Source organism: Spermophilus citellus, assembly GCF_964194105.1.
Source record: "Spermophilus citellus genome assembly, chromosome: 11".
NCBI classification, from domain to species: Eukaryota; Metazoa; Chordata; class Mammalia; order Rodentia; family Sciuridae; genus Spermophilus; species Spermophilus citellus.
In genome coordinates, this window is record NC_138192.1 from 75,948,326 (window position 1) to 75,969,513 (window position 21,188).

Below are 21,188 nucleotides of genomic sequence, written 5' to 3' on the forward strand. Positions count from 1 at the left end.
TCATCAGGAGGAGCATCTTTGAGGAGGGGGTGGTTGGGTTAGCCCTCAGGGAGACATAGGAGGTATCTCACACATAGACCCAAGGCAAGAGTGCTCTGAGCTGAAGGAAGCAGCCGCCGCAAGGAATGATGGGAATGTGGCTAGTATGCTCAAAAGGATGGGAGGCCTGTGTGGCCAGAGTGCACACCTGAGGATGATGAGTCTAGAGAGGCATATGAGCAGCTCCCCAAGGGCCGATGCCTGTGGGAAGCCATTGGGGGACGGTAACCAGAGCAGTGACTGACGTGACCTGAGCTACAGGAAGAATAGCATCTGCTCTATGGAGGGTTGTCTGAGGGGCGATGTGAGGGTGGCACAGGAGAGGAAGCAGACAGACCTGCCACTGTCCAGGTGCTCAGACACTTGCTATAGCGGAGAAGCCACTGGGTAGTGGTCAGATTCAGACAAATGTGCAGGTAGAACCCATGGAAGCATTGATGCTAGGGCTGTGGGCAGTAGGGGAAAGTGGGGAACCGAGGGCGGTGCTGGATTTCTGGCCTGAGCACCTGGGCAGATGGTGTGTGGGAATCGCAGGGTGGGGCCTGGCATACTATTCTAGGTGTGGAATGCTAAGTGCAGACATCTAGTGGGCAATGGAGTGTTTGAATGTGAACGTCGGGATGCAGTGTGGGTTGAAAAGAGATGTTTTGAAAGTCACTGGTGAATGGGTGTTTCCAGCCACAGGATGGAACTAGGAAAGGGGCTAAGATGCGACGGAAGAGGAGCAGCCAGCGAAGGTGAGGGTCAGTCTGCCAGGCTCGACCTGAAGTGTGCATCAGCCTTGCTGTCCGTCCTCCAACTCTCCAGTCCAGTTCCTAGCTGCATTCAGATTAGAGGATCAAAGCCAAACTAGATACAGGAAGCCACAGAGACAGACCCTTAGACCCCTCTCCTCTTAAATAAGGAAGGTGAGCCCCCAGTTTAAATCTCCTCTTGTGGAATGATTACAGCCGCCACAGCTGAAGAATGGACAGGCAACGGGACATTTCCCAAAAGGTTAGAAAGGCCCTCCTGTTAACATTTGAAGTGCCAACAGCCAAGAGGCACCTCTGGTGCACATTCTCATTGCCAGCTTTAACCAGGTTTGCATTGGCCCAGTGTGTTTTGGGTTTCACCTCAGGGTGACTCCTCCATTCCTCTGAACTGCAGCAAACTCCTAATAGTCTTAACATTTTCCACGCATAAAACTAGACACCAGAGCCGTGATCCCACCCTCCTGCCATCCCACATATTTTTGAAATCACATGGTCCTTAAGGCTGTGTGTTATCTTGTCTGGTGTCTTTTCCTCCCTCCATTTTTAGCTGGGTGACTATATATATTAAGGCCATGAAGGAATGTGACATTCTGGGGATTCCACTTAAATGTTGTAATGAAATTTGGTTTTGGAATTTAAGTTGGTGGAGAAAGGTAGAATACAGCTATTTCTTTGTCTAGCGCCCTTCAGCTGTCCATTTCTTCTTTCCAGGTGGCTTATTGATAAGGCCTTCAGAGGTCTCAAATGCAGGCTCATAGTTGATATGTGACCTGTGAGGCCCTCTCTGAACCATCATCCCTATTTTTCTGTAAAATTCAGAGCTCAAATGAGATCAAGAATGGAGACCAGTGGGGGTGGATAGGTAGCAATTCTGCCAAGGGGATGCCAAACCCATTTATAGTGCAGACAGTGACATGGGAGGTGTGAATGGCAGGCTTTGCTGCTGGAGGTGGTGCCTGAGTTGAGGGAGGAATTGGAGGCTGGATGTGTCATTCAGGTATTCTGTCTGATGGAGAAGTGATATTAGTGTGGAGGCTATAGTGTCACTGGGCTAGCTTCACGTGGTACTTCTGCTGTATTTTCTCATCTGTGTGTATTCAAGTGGAGATGCCAAAATGGGTCCAGTAAAGACAAAAACGTTAAGGAACTGGGGACTGGGGTGCTGTGGGAGAGCACTTGCCCAGCATGCATGAGGCCCTGGTTTTGATCCCAAGCACTGCAAAAAGAAACAAAACACATGAAGACTACCAGTTTAGGGGTGGGGATGTGGCTCAAGCAGTAGCGTGCTCACCTGGCATGCGTGGGGTGCTGAGTTTGATCCTCAACACCACATAAAAATAAAAGATATTGTGTCCACCTCAAACTAAAATATAAATATTTTAAAAAAAGACTGCCAGTTTAAAACCAGAAATAAAGTTCAAGTTTCATTTGACAAATTGACATTTCTTCAGCTTTCTCTTAAACCCTTCTCTTGGGCTCATTTTGGTGTTGGCTGTAGCTGGTGAGTTATAGGTGAGGGCATTTGCCTTACTCAGAGCTGCCTTGGGAAACCTCTCAGCCCTCTCTCTTGGTTTTCCAACATAATGTGTGCATTTCGGGGCAAACTGCTGCAAAGTGAAAATGTTCCTAAGCATTCAATTTTGAGAGACTCGTTTCTCTGAATGTCTTTCAAATATACTTATTAGTAGACATCGTTGGAAATTAGAGACACTGGCTAGTGGGTCACAGCTAGTGCAGAGTAGGCATTTGGTAAGAAGCTTGGACAATATTTCTGAATGAATGAACACACGGAACATGGAAAAGTTGTGCTCTCAAACTGGCAGCTGGCATTTCTGGGTCACCTTTACTCAAAGATTTGCAGGCAAAACTTTTTGTTTCAAACAATACTACATTAACTATAGACATGTGAAATTTTTAAAAATCACAGTACAAATGGAAATACTTTTTAAGGACATACAAGAATATTTGAAGGAATCTCTTGCTCGCTGGTATTGGGCCAAGGATAAGGGGCAGGGTGTTGGCGGGAAGTTCTGCCCATTTTCCTCTGCTTGTAGAGATCTATTTTTAGAAACACTGGAAAATTTAAAATTCTAATCCATTTTGTCACCTTATCCTAGATGTGGAACACTGAAAAAAAATTTAAATATAGTTTGATTTATGTAACATGATGGTATAATGATATTACAATAATTATAATAATTTATATAAACTGTAGGTTATGATTTCCAACCTATTTTAATGCATCTGTCAATTTTGTTGAAATAGTTTAGGAATTGAAAACTTCAGACCTAATGGATTAAATCTGCTGGGTTGAAATGATTAAAACTGGACTTTCTTTTAAGTGTATAACCTGCTTGGTTCATTACTCATTGAGTGTCCTTTAAGTGTCAGACACTGACCTGGGTCCTGGGAAAACAACAGTGAACACAACAGATGTAACCTCTGACCCCATGGAGGTGACCTTCTGGTGAGGGACAAGGACAGGGAGAATGGCCACCTGTGGTCATTATGAGGAAGGAAAGGTAAATAAGAAGTAAGAGGCGGGGCTTGGCCAGAAAGGCATAGGAACATTTTAAGCAGAAACCTGGAGGGTGATGGGAGGATTCCATGGTCCTGGGTCAGCTGGAGGAGAGTGAAGAAAGCCCAGTGTGATGAGTGAGAGGGTAGGTCAACCCAGAGTTTGCCCTTGAGAGTATGTAACCTAAAACCTGTTTACCAAGGCCATCATCAAATTCTGAGTTCTTGGTATGTGAGCAGAGTCTAATGTGAATAAGAGATACTGTTAGATGTCCTACTGTGGTAGGGCAGAATGATGCTCACAGAGAAATCTACGTCCTGACCTGCCAAGCCTGTGAATGTTAGGTTAAACAGTACAGTGAACAGAACAGATGTAACCTCTGACCCCATGGAGGTGACCTTCTGGTGAAGGACAAGGACAGGGGATTAAGGCTGCTAATTAGTTGACTTTCATTAGGGAAATCATCCTGAATTCTCCAGGTAGGCTGGACGCAGTCTGAAGGATCTTCATAATGTGGAAACTGGAGGCAAGAGAAATTTGCTGCTGGCTTGGCAGATGGAGGGGACCACGTGGCAAGGAACTGGGCAGGTTTGAGGCTGGGGAGGACAAGGAAACAGGTTGTTCTCAAACCTTCAGCTCCGATGAACCTTGATTTTAGCCCCAGAGACCTATGGGTGGACTTCTGACCTAAGGAACTGTGAGATAAGTTGGTGTGTGTTTTAACCCACTAAGTTTGTGGTGACTTGTTCCAGAAGCAATAGAAAATTAACATACTGCCCAGCTCCACAACTCATGGCATAGATTGCTGTTACACCAGGTCACTTGGTCATAAAGCCTGGTACTTTCCTTGCTGTTGGCGTGGAGAGTACCTTTGCAAATTACACCCTCGAGGTGGTTGACCTGTGATCATTCCTCAGTAGATACTTTCTGAGGGCCTTCCATGTTCCTGACCCTGCTTGGATGAGCTCATGGGTAAAAGCAGCAAGACGTGTGTTCTCAAGGAGCCTCAGTCTAGAAGCCTCACAACCCGACCCACCCAGGGGGCCCGCAAGGGTGGGAGTTCATGTCTGCATGCGAAACCCAGCAGTGGAACACAGCAAGGAAGTTGTGACTGGCAGTGACTTTTCCCTGAAAAAGAAGTCTTAACTCTTGAGAGGAAAACTAGAACTTAGTCCAACTTGTTTATACTTACTTTGAGAAATGACCAAAAGGTAGTGTGGCCAGGGAGTAGTAGCAGGGTGGGGACATTCCGTAACCTACTGGTCCTTGGAGAACAAAGCACAGTCTCTTCCTCTGGAAGAAGGACAGTACTTCTCTCAGTGGGCTCCTGGAGAGTCAATGTGTGTGTGGTGGGGAGTTTATAAGGCCAGTGGACCTTCGGTGACAAGACAGGCTGCCTGCCCTTGGTAACCTGATCATGTGGAGACTGACCACTGGACTCCCAGCCAGAACTCATCAGTGCCAGTGTCACCACTGCCAGACGCAACCATATAGATGCACCTTTGAGCAGGACTCACTGTGGAATTGGTCTGCTATGTCAATCATGTTCCTCAGCCAGCTTTGTGCATGAGGATGGGGCCACCATATCATTTATCTTCCAACCTGCAACATTTTTGAATGAAAGAAAAGGTGCTGGGTGAGCACTGAGCTTTCAGTCCAAGGGCTGTCTAGGGGAAACCTGGGTATCAGTCCAGCTAAGGCCTGGAAGTAGTGACCATTTCATTTGACAGTCTGATGACCAAAAATGGCTTAGTAAAGTGTGGGTTTTATGCAGAAGTGCCCAGGATCCCCAGAAAGAGAAGGATTGGCCCAGGTACCCTTCTTTACAAGCCTGTCCATAGCATAGAGAGCTTTATCATATTGTGGTCTCAAAGAGGTATTTTTTTTCCCATACCTCTGAATATAATTTATTTTATTTATATTTTATATTCATTTATATTTATTTTTTACACCCAAATTATTGCTTCTTATGTTTGAGGCTTCACAAAAGCATTCTTAGGGGAGCTTCTCTCTTGCTTACTTTATTTCAAATGACCAAGTTCTGTTTGTTATAAACACATTAGCCTAAAAGTACCTTGGTCAGTTTTAATTGATATGGGTGCCTATAGAGATTGGTATTAAAATATTTTAAATTGAAATACATTGAAGTTGATTTAAAGGAGAGTCACATTCAAATTGGATTTGACACCATAATTATAAGTCTTAGATGTTACAAACTTTAAAATGCTCAGGAAAACTGGGTTAAATATTTTTTTTTGACAAAGGAATAGCAAAGAAGTTAGAGTTTGAATGAAATTTAGATGAATAAAATTATTTAAAAATATTTAATATAATGATTTTAAATGTTTATATAAATTAAATGATCAAATGTTGTCAATTGACTGTTTTATCTTCATTCGTAGAAGTATAGTGTACAAGTTGGCAAAAAACCTTTTTTTGGGATTTTTCCCCCCCATTTCATTCATCTAGGCATACATTTGTGGCATTAAGTAGAGTATGAAAGATGAGTAGTGATAAGAGATAGGGGAACGAGGCTGGGTGGAACTCTGGTTCCTCAGATTCCTTTGAAAAATGACTGAATTTCCTTCGAGAAAGGACCCAGATGGCACCCTGGGTGTCCAGGTTTACTTCCAGGATCTGAGAGATCACCAAAAGGCAGAAAGCAGATGGGATCTGGCAGATGACCTCAAGAGGAAGGAAACGCAGTCTGGAGCCCATGGTGCCTGGGGAAGAGAGGGAGATGGCTGGCTCTTGGATGTTCCCCCTCCCCAGTCATCCTGTGAGGCAGGGGCTGGGGACAAGGAGTGGGTCTGGAGGCCAGGACAACAGTCGATACCATCCACCTCAGCAGAGTAGAAACTGCTGTCATTTAACATCCTAGCCACAAAAGCCTACAGCAGTTTTTTTGGGGGGTGGGGGTGGGGGGTGGGGTTGATGTGTAGGTTTTATAAAGGTTAAATTTAATTACAGTGCACAAAAAGAATGAATTCTTTTAGAGGTAGGAAAGGCCAACCCATGACACTGAAAAAACAACAAAGCAAAGCCACTCAACACCCACCCCCACATCCCACACCCCTGCCCAATACTAGGGCCTCTCGTGTGGGTGATGGCACTGGGAGAATAAAGCCTCCTTCTGGCATTTGAGGGTTGGTGCATAGCCTGATGACCTGCTGCTTGCAGTGAATCCCTGGAGTCTACAGGCCCCACCCATGACTCCCTTTCAGAATTCCTGTTTGGGGTGAGACCTAGTCAGAAATGGAGCTTTGTGTTCAATAGCCAAACAAATAAGGACTATCAGGCATACGATGAGACCTAGCAGCATACATGCAGTGTGGCCAGAGAAACCAATGGAAAAGCTCAAAGAAACGGTCCAGGATCACAAAACTTCAGGAGAATTTTCAAAATGCTCAGAATTTAGAGAATATGTTGAATGCACACAAGTAATAGGATTTTTCATGTAAAGGCTCAATCAGAACAAAGGAGCTTTTAGTTTATAAATATGACTGATGAAGTTTTAAGTTTTCACTAGAAATATTAGAAAATAAAGCTGAAAATTATCAAAGCCACAGAGGGGTGGACAGTGAGACATAAAGTAGGTTACCCCAGGAGGTTCAACACCTAGCTAATTAACAGAGGTTCCAAAAAAAGGACAGAGAAAATGTAATGCCTGACATGATTCATACACACTAACAGGTGTTTCCTAGAAATGAATGTCCTCGGCCTGCAGTGTGAAATATGTGAATAAAGGCTCACCACTGTCAAGCTGTCCAGGACACCTGGGGTAAAGTGGAAAAGTTGCCCTCAAAGGAATGCCAAGCAGCAGAAATTTCACTGGCCACACTGGATGCCAGAATAGAATCATCAGGGTTCTGGAGAAGTGTCTTCCTCCATGATGGCTACACCCAAACTCTCAACCCAGAGGTGAAGCAGAATAAAGGGTCAGAGCTGGGAGTGCAGCTCAGTGGAAGAACACTTGCCTAGCTAGCATGTACAAGGCTCTGGATTCCATCCCCAGCTCTGCCACCCCCCCCCCAAAAAAAGACTTGGTTTACTTATCATATACTATTAAGATGATATTTAAAACAAACAAGAGGAAAACATGGGACCCGGGTCAAAGCAGATTACTCCTGGATAGTAGGGAAGGTGCTTTAGCTTCATTTTATATAGCAGACCTTGAAGGCCAATCTGTCTTAGGTCATAACAGAAGGTCCCAAGACTCTGAGAGGGTTAAGATGAGGTCTCAATTTAATACAAGGTGTGATTGGGAGCAGAAAGAAGATAGAGGCTTCAGTAAAGGCAAACAATGTAGGAAAAAAGAAAAGCAATGAGAAACACCAAGAAAAGGAGAAGTCAGGGTCCAAAGGTGAAGGACACCAAGCAGTTGATAGGATGTTGAGATCAGGGGTGTGCAGTACTGGCCTTAGATGGAAAGAGGATAATCTGGATAATTTGGTTCAACACTGAATAATACTTAACTGGCTATGTAAAAGTAGATGATTGTGATTGGAAGATACAAATAGTGATAGCTCTCATGGTGTGTAAAAGGAGAGCTGACAGATGGTAGGACTTGGAGAAACCAAGAGGAAAGTATAGAGGAAAGGGTCAAAATGCTGATAGCTTTGACGTCCCAACTGTGGAGTGGTGTTTTTTGTTAAATGTTGAAGGGCTAAAGAACATGAAGTGAAGGAAATGTATATTCTTTTTGGCCTCCAAATTTAAAAATATACATTTTTTGGGAACGACATAAAATTGTAAGTAAATAAAATGGTATCCTGAGGTTAAAAAAAAATGTTGAAGGGAAGATAGAAGTTTAAGTATTTAAAAATTAGAGTAGCAAATAGAATTGAGTGTACGAAAGTTCTTCCATTCTCATTTTGTGGGGCAAACTGTTATTGCCTAAAACTGATAAATCAAGAAATAAACATAATCTAGAGTTAAAAAGAATTAAGTCCAGAATAAAAAATGAGATTCACCTAGAGAGTAGAGCTTCAGATAATGAGTTTGGAATCTGTTGCTTTCCACCAAAACTTCTTTATTTTTTATTTCTTATAATTGGTGTTTATTACTTTACCAGATATTAAATACTGAGTCTGAAGATGGGTTTCATGTGAGAGATTACCACAGTAATGCCATCTTCTAATTTTTTCAGGTCATAATTTAGATGAACTAAGGCGGCTGTGTTTCAGATTATGCAATAATAGTGTCCTTGTTCTAATGAAGTGATATTTCACATTTCCTGGGACAAAGTTGCATAGCTAGAGGCAGAATCTTTAATCCTTGAGGAAATGAATTACTGCCAAAGACAATAAAGCAAAGATGCTATTATCCTTTGACTTTTTAAAAGTGCCCCAGTGTTTAGAACTAATGATTGAAGGAGGTGGGCAAAAGTAATTCAGCTCTCCTTGGGAGAGGATTTGAATATATGAACAGAAGGCTGGCTTACTTGAAGATTTTGAAATAACACTGTTAATAGCATGGTGTGATGGGTCCTGAACCTTTGTGCCAAGACTTCTAATTGAGATCCCAAATACTTGAATTCATATCATACCTATCACTTACTGTCATACGGGTATAGTTAGACTTTGGTGAATTTTATTTTCTAGGTTTATTTCTTACCTTTAAAGATGACATTGTGGTTTTGCAAATTCTGAGTCTTTTCCTTTTATGTGGATTTCCTATATGTTGAAATCCCTAGGCACTTTTTATTTCAGCACAGCTTTAGTAGGGGCTATGGTCCCTTAGCTGTATTGAAAGCAACCTGGAAAGTGATTTTTCCTATTCCTTTTGGTGTCTGAAATGATCTTCGTTCAAACCCAGATGTTAGAGCTTCATTTTTATAAATTTTCTTCTGTGACCTGGTATGGGAATAGACTTGTTGGTTGCTATTTTGTTAACTTCCACCACTTCCCTACAAAGGTGTGACTCACATCCCTTGGGCCTGTTGCTCTGAATGTAGAGCTGGTACTAGCTCTGACTTCCTCCCTCCGCTCTGGAAGGGTCAGTAATGAGTGTGGCTGCCTAAGAGAATGTTCTGAACAGGATGGTCCCAGGAGAGTTGCCGGGCATCCTGGTGGTACCCAGAGAGCACCTGGTTCTCACAGTGAACTACTTGGGCAGCCTGGGGCCCAGCACTTGGCATCAAAGGGTACTGGATGGAGAGGGAAGAAAGCTGGGATTTGAGCTGATGTGGCATTTTGGCGTGGGCTGTCCCTTCTGTACCTGCACTCTGCTGGTTCAGGAGTGAGCTATGCTGAACAGCTTAGACCAGCACCCAGGTCCTAAACGACTTAGATTAGCAAGTGAGTGGTTTGTTCCCTGGTGTCATGGTTTAGACACAGCTCTATTTTTTCTTATTTTCTTGTTCCTGCCAGATATAGCTTTAGCTAATGGACAGTGACCTCCTGCATTTAAGGCTGGTTCCAAGCACAATTAAGAGCCCTTGTTTATTTTCTGAGCCAGAAAGGGCAGCTTTGGGGATTAAGGCCCTACCACTTGCTGAGCGTGGTTGGGGTTACCATGTTCTTCCATCATGTTGTGGCCTTGCTTTCCTATGACTCAGATTCTACCTGGTCAGTGCAGTGGTCCCTTGGCAAGGGTTGCATCAGAGCAGGGTGCCCTCTGCCGTCCACATCCACTCTTCCTCCTACGACCACCGGGGGATTTGCCAAGGGCGGTGAAGCACCTGTCCTCCTGCACCCCGGGTAGACTGCATGAAGGTGGGATGAGGATGTGTCTGGACTTTGACGGCTAACATCATTCCCCATAGATACATTGCCCTATTTTGTAGAGTTGTCTTTTTGAATTTGTTGTCTCTATCCCCCAAACCGCCCTGATGCTTCCTTCTGTATCCTGTACTTTCGTCTGCAGGAGCCTCCACATGTAAAATGGGAGGACCTGTCTGCAAGAGCTTGGCACTGGTACATGGGAACTCTTCTCACTACAGCCCCTGAATCCAGCCTGTGCATTCGAGTTAAATGCCTGTGCTGCTCCATTCATACATGTTGGCCTCCAGGGTAGAGGGAACATGTTGAGGGTTAGAGGACCCAAGGAGAAAAGGGCCAGAGGAAGCGCTGAAGGACTTTCCCTTGAAGCAGCTTTTGACCTTCACGGCTTTTGAAATTGCAGGAAGCCTCAGATCCTTTGTTCCTCGCAGGGTACCAGAAAGAGAGAGAGTGGAAGCCTGGGGCTCTGCTGTTCATCATCTGACCCTTCTCCCCTGGGCCAGAGTTCTGCCCACCAGGCTGCCCATCCCCACCCCAGTCTTGTCATGCCACTGTGTCCCACTTCTCTGTTTCTTCTAGTGCTTTCCCTTACATCCTTTGCTGTGCTGTGCTCCTCACCTGGCCACCTGCAGCTCTGCTGTCATCTCTTGGTGACACTCTTCCTCCCAGGCAGGTGTTTGTGGGGCAGCACTCTGTTATGTCCTCTACCTCCCTGTGGTTTAGGGTCCTATATATGGATCCAGCTTCCCCAGACCAAGAGTTTGAGGGGTGGATGCCATTCCTTATTCAACCTGAGGGCTCTTGGTGAGTGTTTGTTGAATGAGTAAGTGAATGAATAAGCAAATGGGGTGAATGGAAATAACCAGCCTCCTGCCTGCCTTAGGTAGCTTAGGCGCCTCCTTGGGTGTGGGAAAGAGGAGGAAGTTGCTAGAGAAGACACAGTAAAAACATTGGGCCTCCTGGGCTGCTTTTTTATAGCCTCCTGCTGGCAGTTGGTTACCTTTACCCTTCTAGTTGCAGTAATGCTGATTCTTCCTTCCCTCAACTTGTCAGGGTTGTCTTTAAATCTGTCAACATACGGAAGAGTTCTTGTTTCAGGGTTTCATTGGTATAAATTGTGCCCTCTCAACTGGTTGTGAACTCCTTAAAATCCTGAGATTTGTTTCCTAGGAAGCATTCTAAAGGAATGGAGACATTGCCTCAGGTAATTTTGTCGAAGTCTGCCAAGTAGCTGTGAGATCATACAGGCAGAGTGATGAACCTCCCACCAGACCTCCGTTTCTCCCTCTGTAAAATCAGGGCTTCCAGAGCCAATGTGCCATCCCCTTGCTTACCGCATTCCGATCTGGCACAGGTTCCATCCCCACATGTGCAATTGACCAAACTTGCGGGTCAGGAGCAACATGAGTGGGATAGATGTGGGGTGGACCTCAGCAGACCTTGGCAGCCCATCCTTGTTTCCACCCTCCAGTGAGAAGTTTTCAGCACCAAGGGCACTTCAGTTTCTGCTTCATTTCTGTACCTTGATGTGTATTCTTTCATTCTTTCAAAAAGGGATGGCTTAGAGGTGGAGGCTGGGATGTGGGAGGAAGGGCAGCCCTGGGTCTCCTCACTGAGCCTCCCTAGGCAGGCAAGATGCACCCCCACCCTCAGCCTGGGTTTCCAAGTGTACTTGCCTCCTGCTGCACCAGCTGCATTGTATCAGTTTAAAAAAAAAAAAAAAAAAAAACATCAAGTCCTTTATTGGGTTTGGATTGTGTTTTGTTTTTCTTTTGCACCTGAGTTTGTGGGCCTCTTGAAGGCCAGGAGTGGCTTGCTTTCTGTTCTGAGGGTTTGTTGTTTGTACATTTCTGTTCCCAGCTCTTTCTCAGATCCAGCCTTATTTACAGAACTTTCAGTCCTTGGTTTCTATCTAGTCAGGTGTGTTTTCTTTCTATTTATTCTCCTAGTTGTTCCATTAGTCCAGCAGACCCCAAAGATTATAAACCAGTGGTGAGTGAAGAACCTTCTGGCTGTGAAATAGTAAAGTTTTAAGGATTGTGGGTTTCAATTAAGGGCTCTCTCTCTCTTTTTTTTTTTTTTTTGAGAGAGAGAGAATTTTAATATTTATTTATTTATTTTTTTAGTTTTCGACGGACACAACATCTTTGTTTGTATGTGGTGCTGAGGATCGAATCCGGGCCGCACCCATGCCAGGCGAGCGCGCTACCGCTTGAGCCACATCCCCAGCCCTTAAGGGCCCTCTTAATAGGAACACAGTTGGACAGGAGAAGGAATCTCTCTCCTCCTGGCACTCCCCAATTCATCCCTGATCCTTTGTGGGAGAACCAATGGTGGTGGAGGAGCTCCTATGGGAAGACGAGAGTGCAATAAGTTACTTAGGAGGATATCAAGTTTGCACCTTAAATAAATGCAGTTTCTATTTGTTAATCACACCCCAGGAGAGCTGGGGAAGGGAAAAAAATTGAAAAGAGGCCAAGGCTGCAAAAGACTTGTATCTTAGGCAAAGTCAGTATATAAACTAAAGGTCTAGAGTCTAGTCACAGTCTAGTACTTTACCATTGAAAAGTACTTCAAAAAGGCACAGGGTCAGGATTGACATATCATTGCTTATTAAATGGGTTGCTGGTGTGGATTGTTCTGTCGAGTTGCCTATGCCATCCTTGGATCAGGTGCAGAGGTCATATTCTTGAAAAGTGTCCTAAATACCAGAATCGTACCTGGCAGGAGTTGCTGACCCTGTGACAGACAGGCTTATTTCCCCTTTGTTTTGAGACCCCTCTTCCTTTGCCTTACTGTGTCGTCTGTATTTGTGCTGTATGAACCAGGGCTCTGCTTTTGTTCCTCTCTCTGGCTGAGAATTCATGGAGCCCCTGACAAAGAATAATCCCAATAGCTCTGTGTTCTGACATATTGAATTATTAAATGTGTATTCAGTTGAGGTCCTCAAATTCTGTTTCGTCACCAGGTTGCTGGTGGGAGCACCTAGGGCAGAAGCCCTTCCGCTGCAGAGGGCCAACAGGACTGGAGGTCTGTACAGCTGTGACATCACCTCCCGAGGACCTTGCACTCGGATTGAATTTGATAACGATGGTGGGTTCTTCTACCCTCGCTTGGTATTCATTTGGCCAGCCCAGCGCCCTACTTGCTCTTTTCATGAGGAGGAAAGGAGAGGATGCAAGCATTTATTCTTGCAGAGAGGACCTCTGGTCCTGACTTTTTTATTTGCCCTGAAAATATTTACTTTCTGGCTCACACTGGGATGAGGCATTTTTGCTGCCTCTTCTAATCCTGGTTCCTTAACTCTTAACGGTGTATTGCCATTGCCACCTAGTGCTATATTGAGGTTCTGCAGGAGGCTGTTGGAAAACTAAATTCATAACAGTGAAGAAAATTCATTGTGTATATCTTGTACCCAAGAAGCCAAAAGTTGTTACTTGTTGTTGAAAATATTTGGGAAAAAGACTTTCACATTTTTTATTTTTTATTTTTTTGTGGTGCTGGAAATGTAACCCAGGGTTTCACATATACCAGGTAAGCACTCTGCCAGTAAGCTACATCCCCAGCCCTGAAAAAGATTATTTTAAATATCAGACCTCTCTGAGGGCTGACTAACATGGGTAAAATATGTCTTACACTCTTGGAGACTTGTTTTTGAGGATTCTGGGTGTCTAGAAGCTGCCATCATGTAGACCATGTTAACATTTAATTTAACTGGTTGAGCAGAGCCATTAGTGTACTGAGATGCTCCTGCCAAACCTAATTTAATGTGCTCATTCTAAATGAATATATAGACTCATGTTTATGTTCTCTTCTTTATCTTATAGGAATAGCATTTGGTGTTTTCTTTTACTGATTAAAAAATAGATCCTAATAATAGAAAAACTTGTAAAATACATAGACATCTAAAGCAAAAAAACAAGAAATACTGGTAACCTCAGTATTTAGTATACTCTTCAATATTTTGGCACTTTTCTTTCTGTCTATGTAAAGTTGTCTAGTTTTTATATTTTTTTGTAATGATGTAGGATTAAAGGTTGTGCCTGTCTTGCTTCTCATTGAAAGAGGCAGAAATCTGGATATAGGGTCATACCATGTGGGTTTGAGTTGATGCTGAAATGACAACATGGTGGTATTTGTGCTTTCTTTTTTCTGGCTAAAAAAGTACCTCTCTCTCTTTTTGGTACTGGTGAAAGATATCACTTGTCAAATGTGAGTGAATCTGGTGCCTTATCTCTGTCTCTAGTAAAGAAAAGGATAATTCATGCTATTTTGTAAAAATGAGGAGTACATAGAGAAGTACTGACTTTTTGTTAGTTTGAATGGAACAGGACTTTGGAGACTGGAGTTTACATTATTGCTTTTAGGGCTACTCCTTAGCCATGCTATTTTCAAAACCTTTCTATATGCAGGGCCTTGGGTTTCAAGGGAGGGCAAAGGGGATTGTTGGGTAAAATGGGCCATCACCATCGTATAGAGAGATGTCTTTTATGTATAAAATTTTTATTTTTATTATTATTTTTTTGCAGTGTGGGGGATCAAAGTACAAGCCTATGCATTACCAGGCTTGTACTTTGCCACTGAGCTATGCCCCTATCTATAGAAGCTTATGATACATTCTTACCAATAACTATTTCTCTGTTTTCTTGAGATGAAAAAATCATTTTCCTGTATTGACTAAATTTACTGAGTAGCTAGACTTGGAGTTAAGGCAATTTGGAAACAGTTTCTTGTATTTTTGTTCATCTGTTATTTTATAATCTGAGTCTATATAACCTGTCTTGCTTCCCACAGCTGACCCTACCTCAGAAAGCAAGGAAGATCAATGGATGGGGGTCACTGTCCAGAGTCAAGGTCCAGGGGGCAAAGTGGTGGTAAGTGCCAAGAAATGGTTAATTCCAGTGTTGTAATGCCTGCTATGTGATAGCGCTGGGCTTACAGCAGTGGAAAACACAGGCAGAGCCCCTACCTCTGGAGATGCACATTATAGCAAACTTCCTACATTATAGCAGGAAGTGATTTCAAGAAGAAACCAACCATCATTTTCCCTGTGCTTCCTGATGCGCTTTGATCAAAGTCATACAAACTTTCAGATTCAAAGAACTTATCAATGAACCTTTACTAAGTATTCCTAAAACTCTAGATGGTCGTAAACAAAAAAGCAAAACAAAACTAGACATGGTTTCTGTCGTAGGAACATTCTAGTTTTTATAGATAAGTTATAAAACATGTGGAAATGATCTTGAAAAGTAATATCAGGTAATTTTAAACTCTTGTTTATTCTGAATGTGCTATTCAGTTATGTGTTATACTTGACAAGAACAAGGAGGAAGTTCCTTAGAGAGGAAGTTTATTTTGGCTCATGATTTCAGAGGTTCAGTCCATAATTGTCTGACTCCATTGCTTTGGGTCCCAGGTGAGGCAGAACATCATGAGAGAAGTACGTGGCAGAGAGAAGCTGCTCAGCTCATGGTGGTGGAAAGCTGAGAGAGAAGTGGAGGAGCCATGGACAAAATATATAACCCCCAAGGAATGCCCCCAGTGACCCACATCCTCTAGTTACATTCCATGTGCCTATAGTAACCACTGAGTAATTCTTTCAAATCATTAATCCATCAAATGAAGTGATCCATTAATTAGGATGCAGCTCTCATAATCCAGTCATTTCATCTCCTGCATTAATATAGGAGCTTTTGGAGGACATCTTATTTCCAAGCCATTAACATTGAACTTCTTCCAATAGAAGTTGTAGCAAAGAAAAGAGAGTTGTTAGATGGATTATGCTAGGTGGCCTTGGAACTGCTTCCACGTTAGGATATGAAGATCTTTTTGTCTTACTTTCAAAATATGATTGCTATAATAAAATTTATATAGAAAATGAGAAAAATGAACATTTTAATGAACACTGAATTTTTATAGTTAAGGGGTACATTATGGGAAATTGTTTTGGGTATTTTAAAATATTTTTCAGATACCCAGATTATGTTATGTAAAATACCCTGTAGGGATTATAGAGATTATTTCATCTCTTCTGGTAAGATAATTCTCTCTGCCTTTTAAAAAGACATACATCCAGAAATAATCTCAGAATGCAGAGTGTAAATTAGGACTTATTAGAAGGAAATAGTGTAGGTAAAAAGAAAATATCTTTGTTTTAGCTGTGTTTGCTTGATTCTTTTGAAAACAAGTCCATGATTTCTTTCTTCCAGAATGTAATTATTTTCACACTGATGTAGAAGTTTCTTAGTCACTAAAAGCCAATTAAGTTAAGAAAATGAAGCAGGAAAGTGTTTCTCTTTGTTTATGTGACAAGTAAATTTACAGACAAATTGCCTGTGGATACACTGGCATTCAATATTTGGATTGAAGCATTATTCTGAGTGAGAATAAGCAGAAATCCTCCTTCTATTTTTGTTAATAGACTCTTTAGTACCATTTTGGGGAAGATTTGCTGATTTGGAATATGATCCTAGGAAGAGGACATGTTTAATCATCCTATTTATAATTGACCTCTTTATTATTGACAGTTTTTTCAACTTGTTTTTTTTTTCTAAAACAAGGTCTGTAGACATGAATGAGCTACTTTATTCCATGTGTTTGCAGACATGTGCTCATCGATATGAAAAAAGGCAACATGTTAACACAAAGCAGGAGTCTCGAGACATCTTTGGGAGGTGTTATGTCCTGAGTCAGAATCTTAAGATTGAAGATGATATGGATGGAGGAGACTGGAGTTTTTGTGATGGCCGATTAAGAGGTCATGAAAAGTTTGGTTCTTGCCAGCAAGGTGTAGCAGCTACTTTTACTAAAGACTTTCATTACATTGTGTTTGGAGCCCCGGGTACTTATAACTGGAAAGGTATGGTGTTTGTATTTACAGAAACGGGTATTAGAATGTCTGTATAATTCCTATAATTTGCATCACATTTAGTACATTTCAAGTTAAAATGTGTTATAAGGCATTTATATATTATAAAAAAGGATTAGGATGTTGAAATGTCTAATATGATTAAGAACAAACAATGAAAATGTCTGTTTACATTTTTCCCTCTTCTAGTTAGTATGCTACATTAGTGTAAGTAGTTAACGTTTTTCTAATGTAATATAGTAATTAATATAAGTCACTTTTATTATTTTATATTTGTCTATTTCATGAAACTAGTTTTCATTTTAAGTGATCTGAAAACTGAAAAGAATCAAGTGGTGGATACCAATAACAGTTTGAAAATAGGAACATTTCTTTCATTATACATTGTCTCAGATGACCTTGTTTTACTAATAAAAGTTGTGAGTTGTTTAATGATATTGTTTATTATAAGGAGTAAAAGGAGACACTGGTAGGAAAAGATGAAAATACCCACATTTTCTTTTTTTTTAATATTTATTTATTTATTAGTTATTGGCGGACACAACATCTTTGTTTGTATGTGGTGCTGGAGAATCGAACCCGGGCCGCACGCATGCCAGGCGAGCGCACTACCGCTTGAGCCACATCCCCAGCCCCAAAAATACCCACATTTTCTGAGTGGATATACCTGGTCACTTCCTGTGATAGTTTAACCTCTCTGAACAAATTAAGCCACTATGGAAAATTGCTATATATATTTTTTTAAAAAGCATGATGCATCTGATTCGGACATTAAACTTTTTTTTGAGAAATTTATTTAAAATTGTGTAACATTTTTACAGTTAAGAAAAACTTAGAAAAATTTTCCCTTTTCCATTAAAAAAATTTTCCAAGTTTTAATTACAATTGAAAGTGATGCTTGAGCACATGTCCTGTGTGTGTCTGTCATTGTAACCTTGGAGAGTAATTTCCTGTGCCCACCGTGCCCCCAAAAAGAGTCTTTCATGAGACAAATCGTCAGGTTGCTTTGACCTAATTGAAATGACACGTTGGATTTAGAAATAGTTTTATTTTAGCAAGAAGAGATGGGAATGTTTCTCCAACGTAGAGCACTTGCCTACTATGTATGAAGCCCTGGGTTCAATCCCTAGGACCATCGAACAAACAAAACAGTGAAAACACCTGCCAATTATATATTTTAACTCATGGTAAATATATCTTATCCATTCTGATTTAAAATATTGGCATTTTTTAAAAAGTCGTGTATTTATTGTATGAAAACTTTATAATAACTACAAGAATTTCTTGGATGAAATTTCAGTTCAAGCAATATAAAGAAATGATCCAATGTATTATACTTTTACATTATAGAAAAGCAAAATTCATTTAGGATTATAGAGAACATAAAATATCATTTATATCAAGTTCATATCATTAAAAAAATTTTCTGTAGATTTTTGTTGACTAAGTATGAACATTACATTTTTCATCTAATTTCATGGCATTATCGAGATGGTTCATTAAAATGCATGGGGCATTTTTCCAATTACTAGAACAGATTTCATTCACATAAAAATTTACATGAACATGTCTAACAACCTTTAAGGTCATGTCTCTCCTTTTCCTTTTCTTCCTCTAAATTTTCTTCCTGTTCTCTCTGATAACATTAGGGGTGTTTATTAGGAACCATTGTTTTATTTTGTTTCATCTTCATTCTTTTTGTTGTTGTTTCACCATTTCATTCCTTTAGGGATTGTTCGAGTAGAGCAAAAGAATAACACTTTTTTTGACATGAACATCTTTGAAGATGGGCCTTATGAAGTTGGTGGAGAGACTGACCATGATGAAAGTCTCGTTCCTGTTCCTGCTAACAGTTATTTAGGTAGGAATGAGTGTAGGTGGCATGCCTACCTTTTCAGACACCGCGATTCTCCTTCAGTGGGCTCTGGGTCCCTGCCCTTACAGGCTGAGATAGGACAGGAGGAGCTAGGGGCCTTGGCTGCAGTTGCTGGAGCTTAATAAGTCTTGGTGATCTGTAGGTAACCTGGCTGCCTGGGAACCTTCCCTTCTGATCTGGGCTCCCTCAAAGAGGGGAGAAAAAAACTTGCCATCATCTCAAACCATCCATTCTCTTACTTTGAAGTTTGTCTCCTGAACCAATGGTGGCCTGAGGCAGGCCGTTCATGTGGCCAAGAGAAAATGTGGCTTGGGTGTTCACAGTAGGCCCATCCGCCTTCCCTCTGCCTTTGAGGCCTTTTTCTGGAGATGCTCTTAAGAACTAACTTACAGAGTTACTCATAAGTGGTAGGTCGAGACCTCCAGGTCCTTCCTCTGTGATTGCCATTCTTCAGGGGTTGGCCCTTGCATCTGGATTGGAGCTCCTATGTCACAGGGCTCTGGCGGGTGGCACAAGGCCTTCTGGGCTGAGGGTGGGCAGGACTGCAAAAGCAGCTCAGAGGACACCCGGATTGTGTCTAAGTGCCAATTCCTTAACTCCTGAGGCTTGTTTGCATTACTAATGGGCGTCCTAAATTATTCCTGTGCATTATGGTAATTACACAAAGGCTTTTAAAAGCTTTAATTCTTGGGATGAGTTGACATAAAGAATAATTACTGTGCATTTCTTGGAAAAAATGTAAAAAATCTTCTAAACCTGAATAGTAACCTATTTTGGAAAAAAAAAAAAAAAGACAAAGTACCCCGATGCTAGAGAAATTATTGAAACAATGGAAGGTTAAAAATAAGGGAAAAAACCTAGAGTATGGTATATAAATAATTTGAAACAATGTGTTAGTAGACATACCTAAGTTGTTCTAATGGCATAAATATGTATGAGTGGCACTATGAATTAATACTTTTGATATGTCGTTCTTTTCCCGAAGAAAAACTTGCTATGAAGGTGTAAAAGAAGAGGAAAATTATGCTTTCTGTTTGTTAAAAGCCTCTTGTGTGCTATACGCAGTGCTTTATATATCTATAAATAAGTATTACTGTCCCTTTTTCTTCTTCTTTTTTTTTTTTTTTAACTACTGAGTGAAACTGTAGCTCAGGGAGCTTAATTTTCTAACCCAAGGCCACAACATAAGTAATCCCTCAGCCAAGACAAGAAATCCTCCTGACAATGAGGAAGCTGGGGAGCAGCTGGTCATGTGAATAGTCTACTAGTGTCCTCGCAGGACAGGAAGGGAGCTAGGGGAGTCAAGGGTTTGTAGCCTCAAGTATTAAAAGTGGGTTTTCAAGGTAAAAGCCCTTCGAGGTGAGTAGCAACAAAACAATATTTTATTTATGGTTGTGTTAACCAACAGCCTTTCTTTACATGTATTATTTAGGGATTATTTATAATGAGAAGTATTAATTTTAATCGTTCTGGTCAAAAAACCAATATTTTGGGCTTTTATGACAGATGCCTGTGGATTTTATAAACATAGTTGCTGTCAGAACATATGAAAATATGAAGCATTTTTTCTTAAACATGTTTGCCACCTTTAGAATGGATTTCCTCCAATATGAATGTCTGAGAAAGAAATCAGTTGATATTTTTCCATTTTACTTGTGTGTGTTGTGTGTGAAGCTGTGGTTGAAGAGAAGAGTGGGAGTACAGTGATCTGCCTGAGGTCTGGGGAGCTGGCCGGGAGGGTAGCTCACTGGATATGGTAGCAGCCCTATCCGCCAGCCAGAATGGCAGCGGCACTCCTGCCTCTTACCAAGCATAATGATTTTTTCTTCAATCTCTTCCATCCCGTGCATGTGTACAGGCCTGCTGTTTTTGACCAGCATTTCCTATACAGATCCCGATCAGTTTGTTTATAAAACACGGCCTCCCAGGGAGCAGCCTGACACATCTCCCGATGTGATGATGAATAGCTACCTAGGTTTGTGACCTCTGAGATGACAAATAAATTGTCTTGGTCATGGTCATTTAAAAATTTTTTTGATCCATACAGAGCATAAATCTTTTTATTTTCTATTTCATTTCAAGTGAAGCACACACAAAAAGCATGCCATTGGTTGAGGCTCTGCTGCCAGATGGTTTTCAGAGCTGGATTCAATTATATCACCCTATTCTAAACTTGTGGCTCATCATATTTTTCAACTCACAATTTGAGAACTGCAACAGTAGTGGTGAAGCTTTTCAGGAATAAAGTCCTACAGGAAGGGTGAGCTTATATTTTTCTACATCTGCCTCACCCTTATATAGAAAGATTTGCTTAATTTCAAGAAGTTTGATATGGCCATTTATTTTTGCTGGCCAGCAAATCTCAGCTTTTGCAATCTGACATCCTACCTGATGCTTTATAATTCAGTAT

The 21,188-nt window shown here is 41.5% G+C and overlaps 1 protein-coding gene across 2 annotated transcripts in view; it reads left to right on the plus strand.

The window, feature by feature from the left end:
* Positions 1–21,188, plus strand: part of ITGA6 (integrin subunit alpha 6) — a 77,027-nt gene that overhangs the window by 20,843 nt on the left and 34,996 nt on the right. For both annotated transcript variants that reach the window (XM_081261411.1, XM_081261410.1), the window contains exons 2-5: positions 13,003–13,127; positions 14,829–14,908; positions 16,638–16,893; positions 18,632–18,763. In XM_081261411.1, the coding sequence (XP_081117537.1) occupies positions 13,003–13,127; positions 14,829–14,908; positions 16,638–16,893; positions 18,632–18,763 (593 nt within the window). The remainder of the gene's footprint in view (positions 1–13,002; positions 13,128–14,828; positions 14,909–16,637; positions 16,894–18,631; positions 18,764–21,188) is intronic.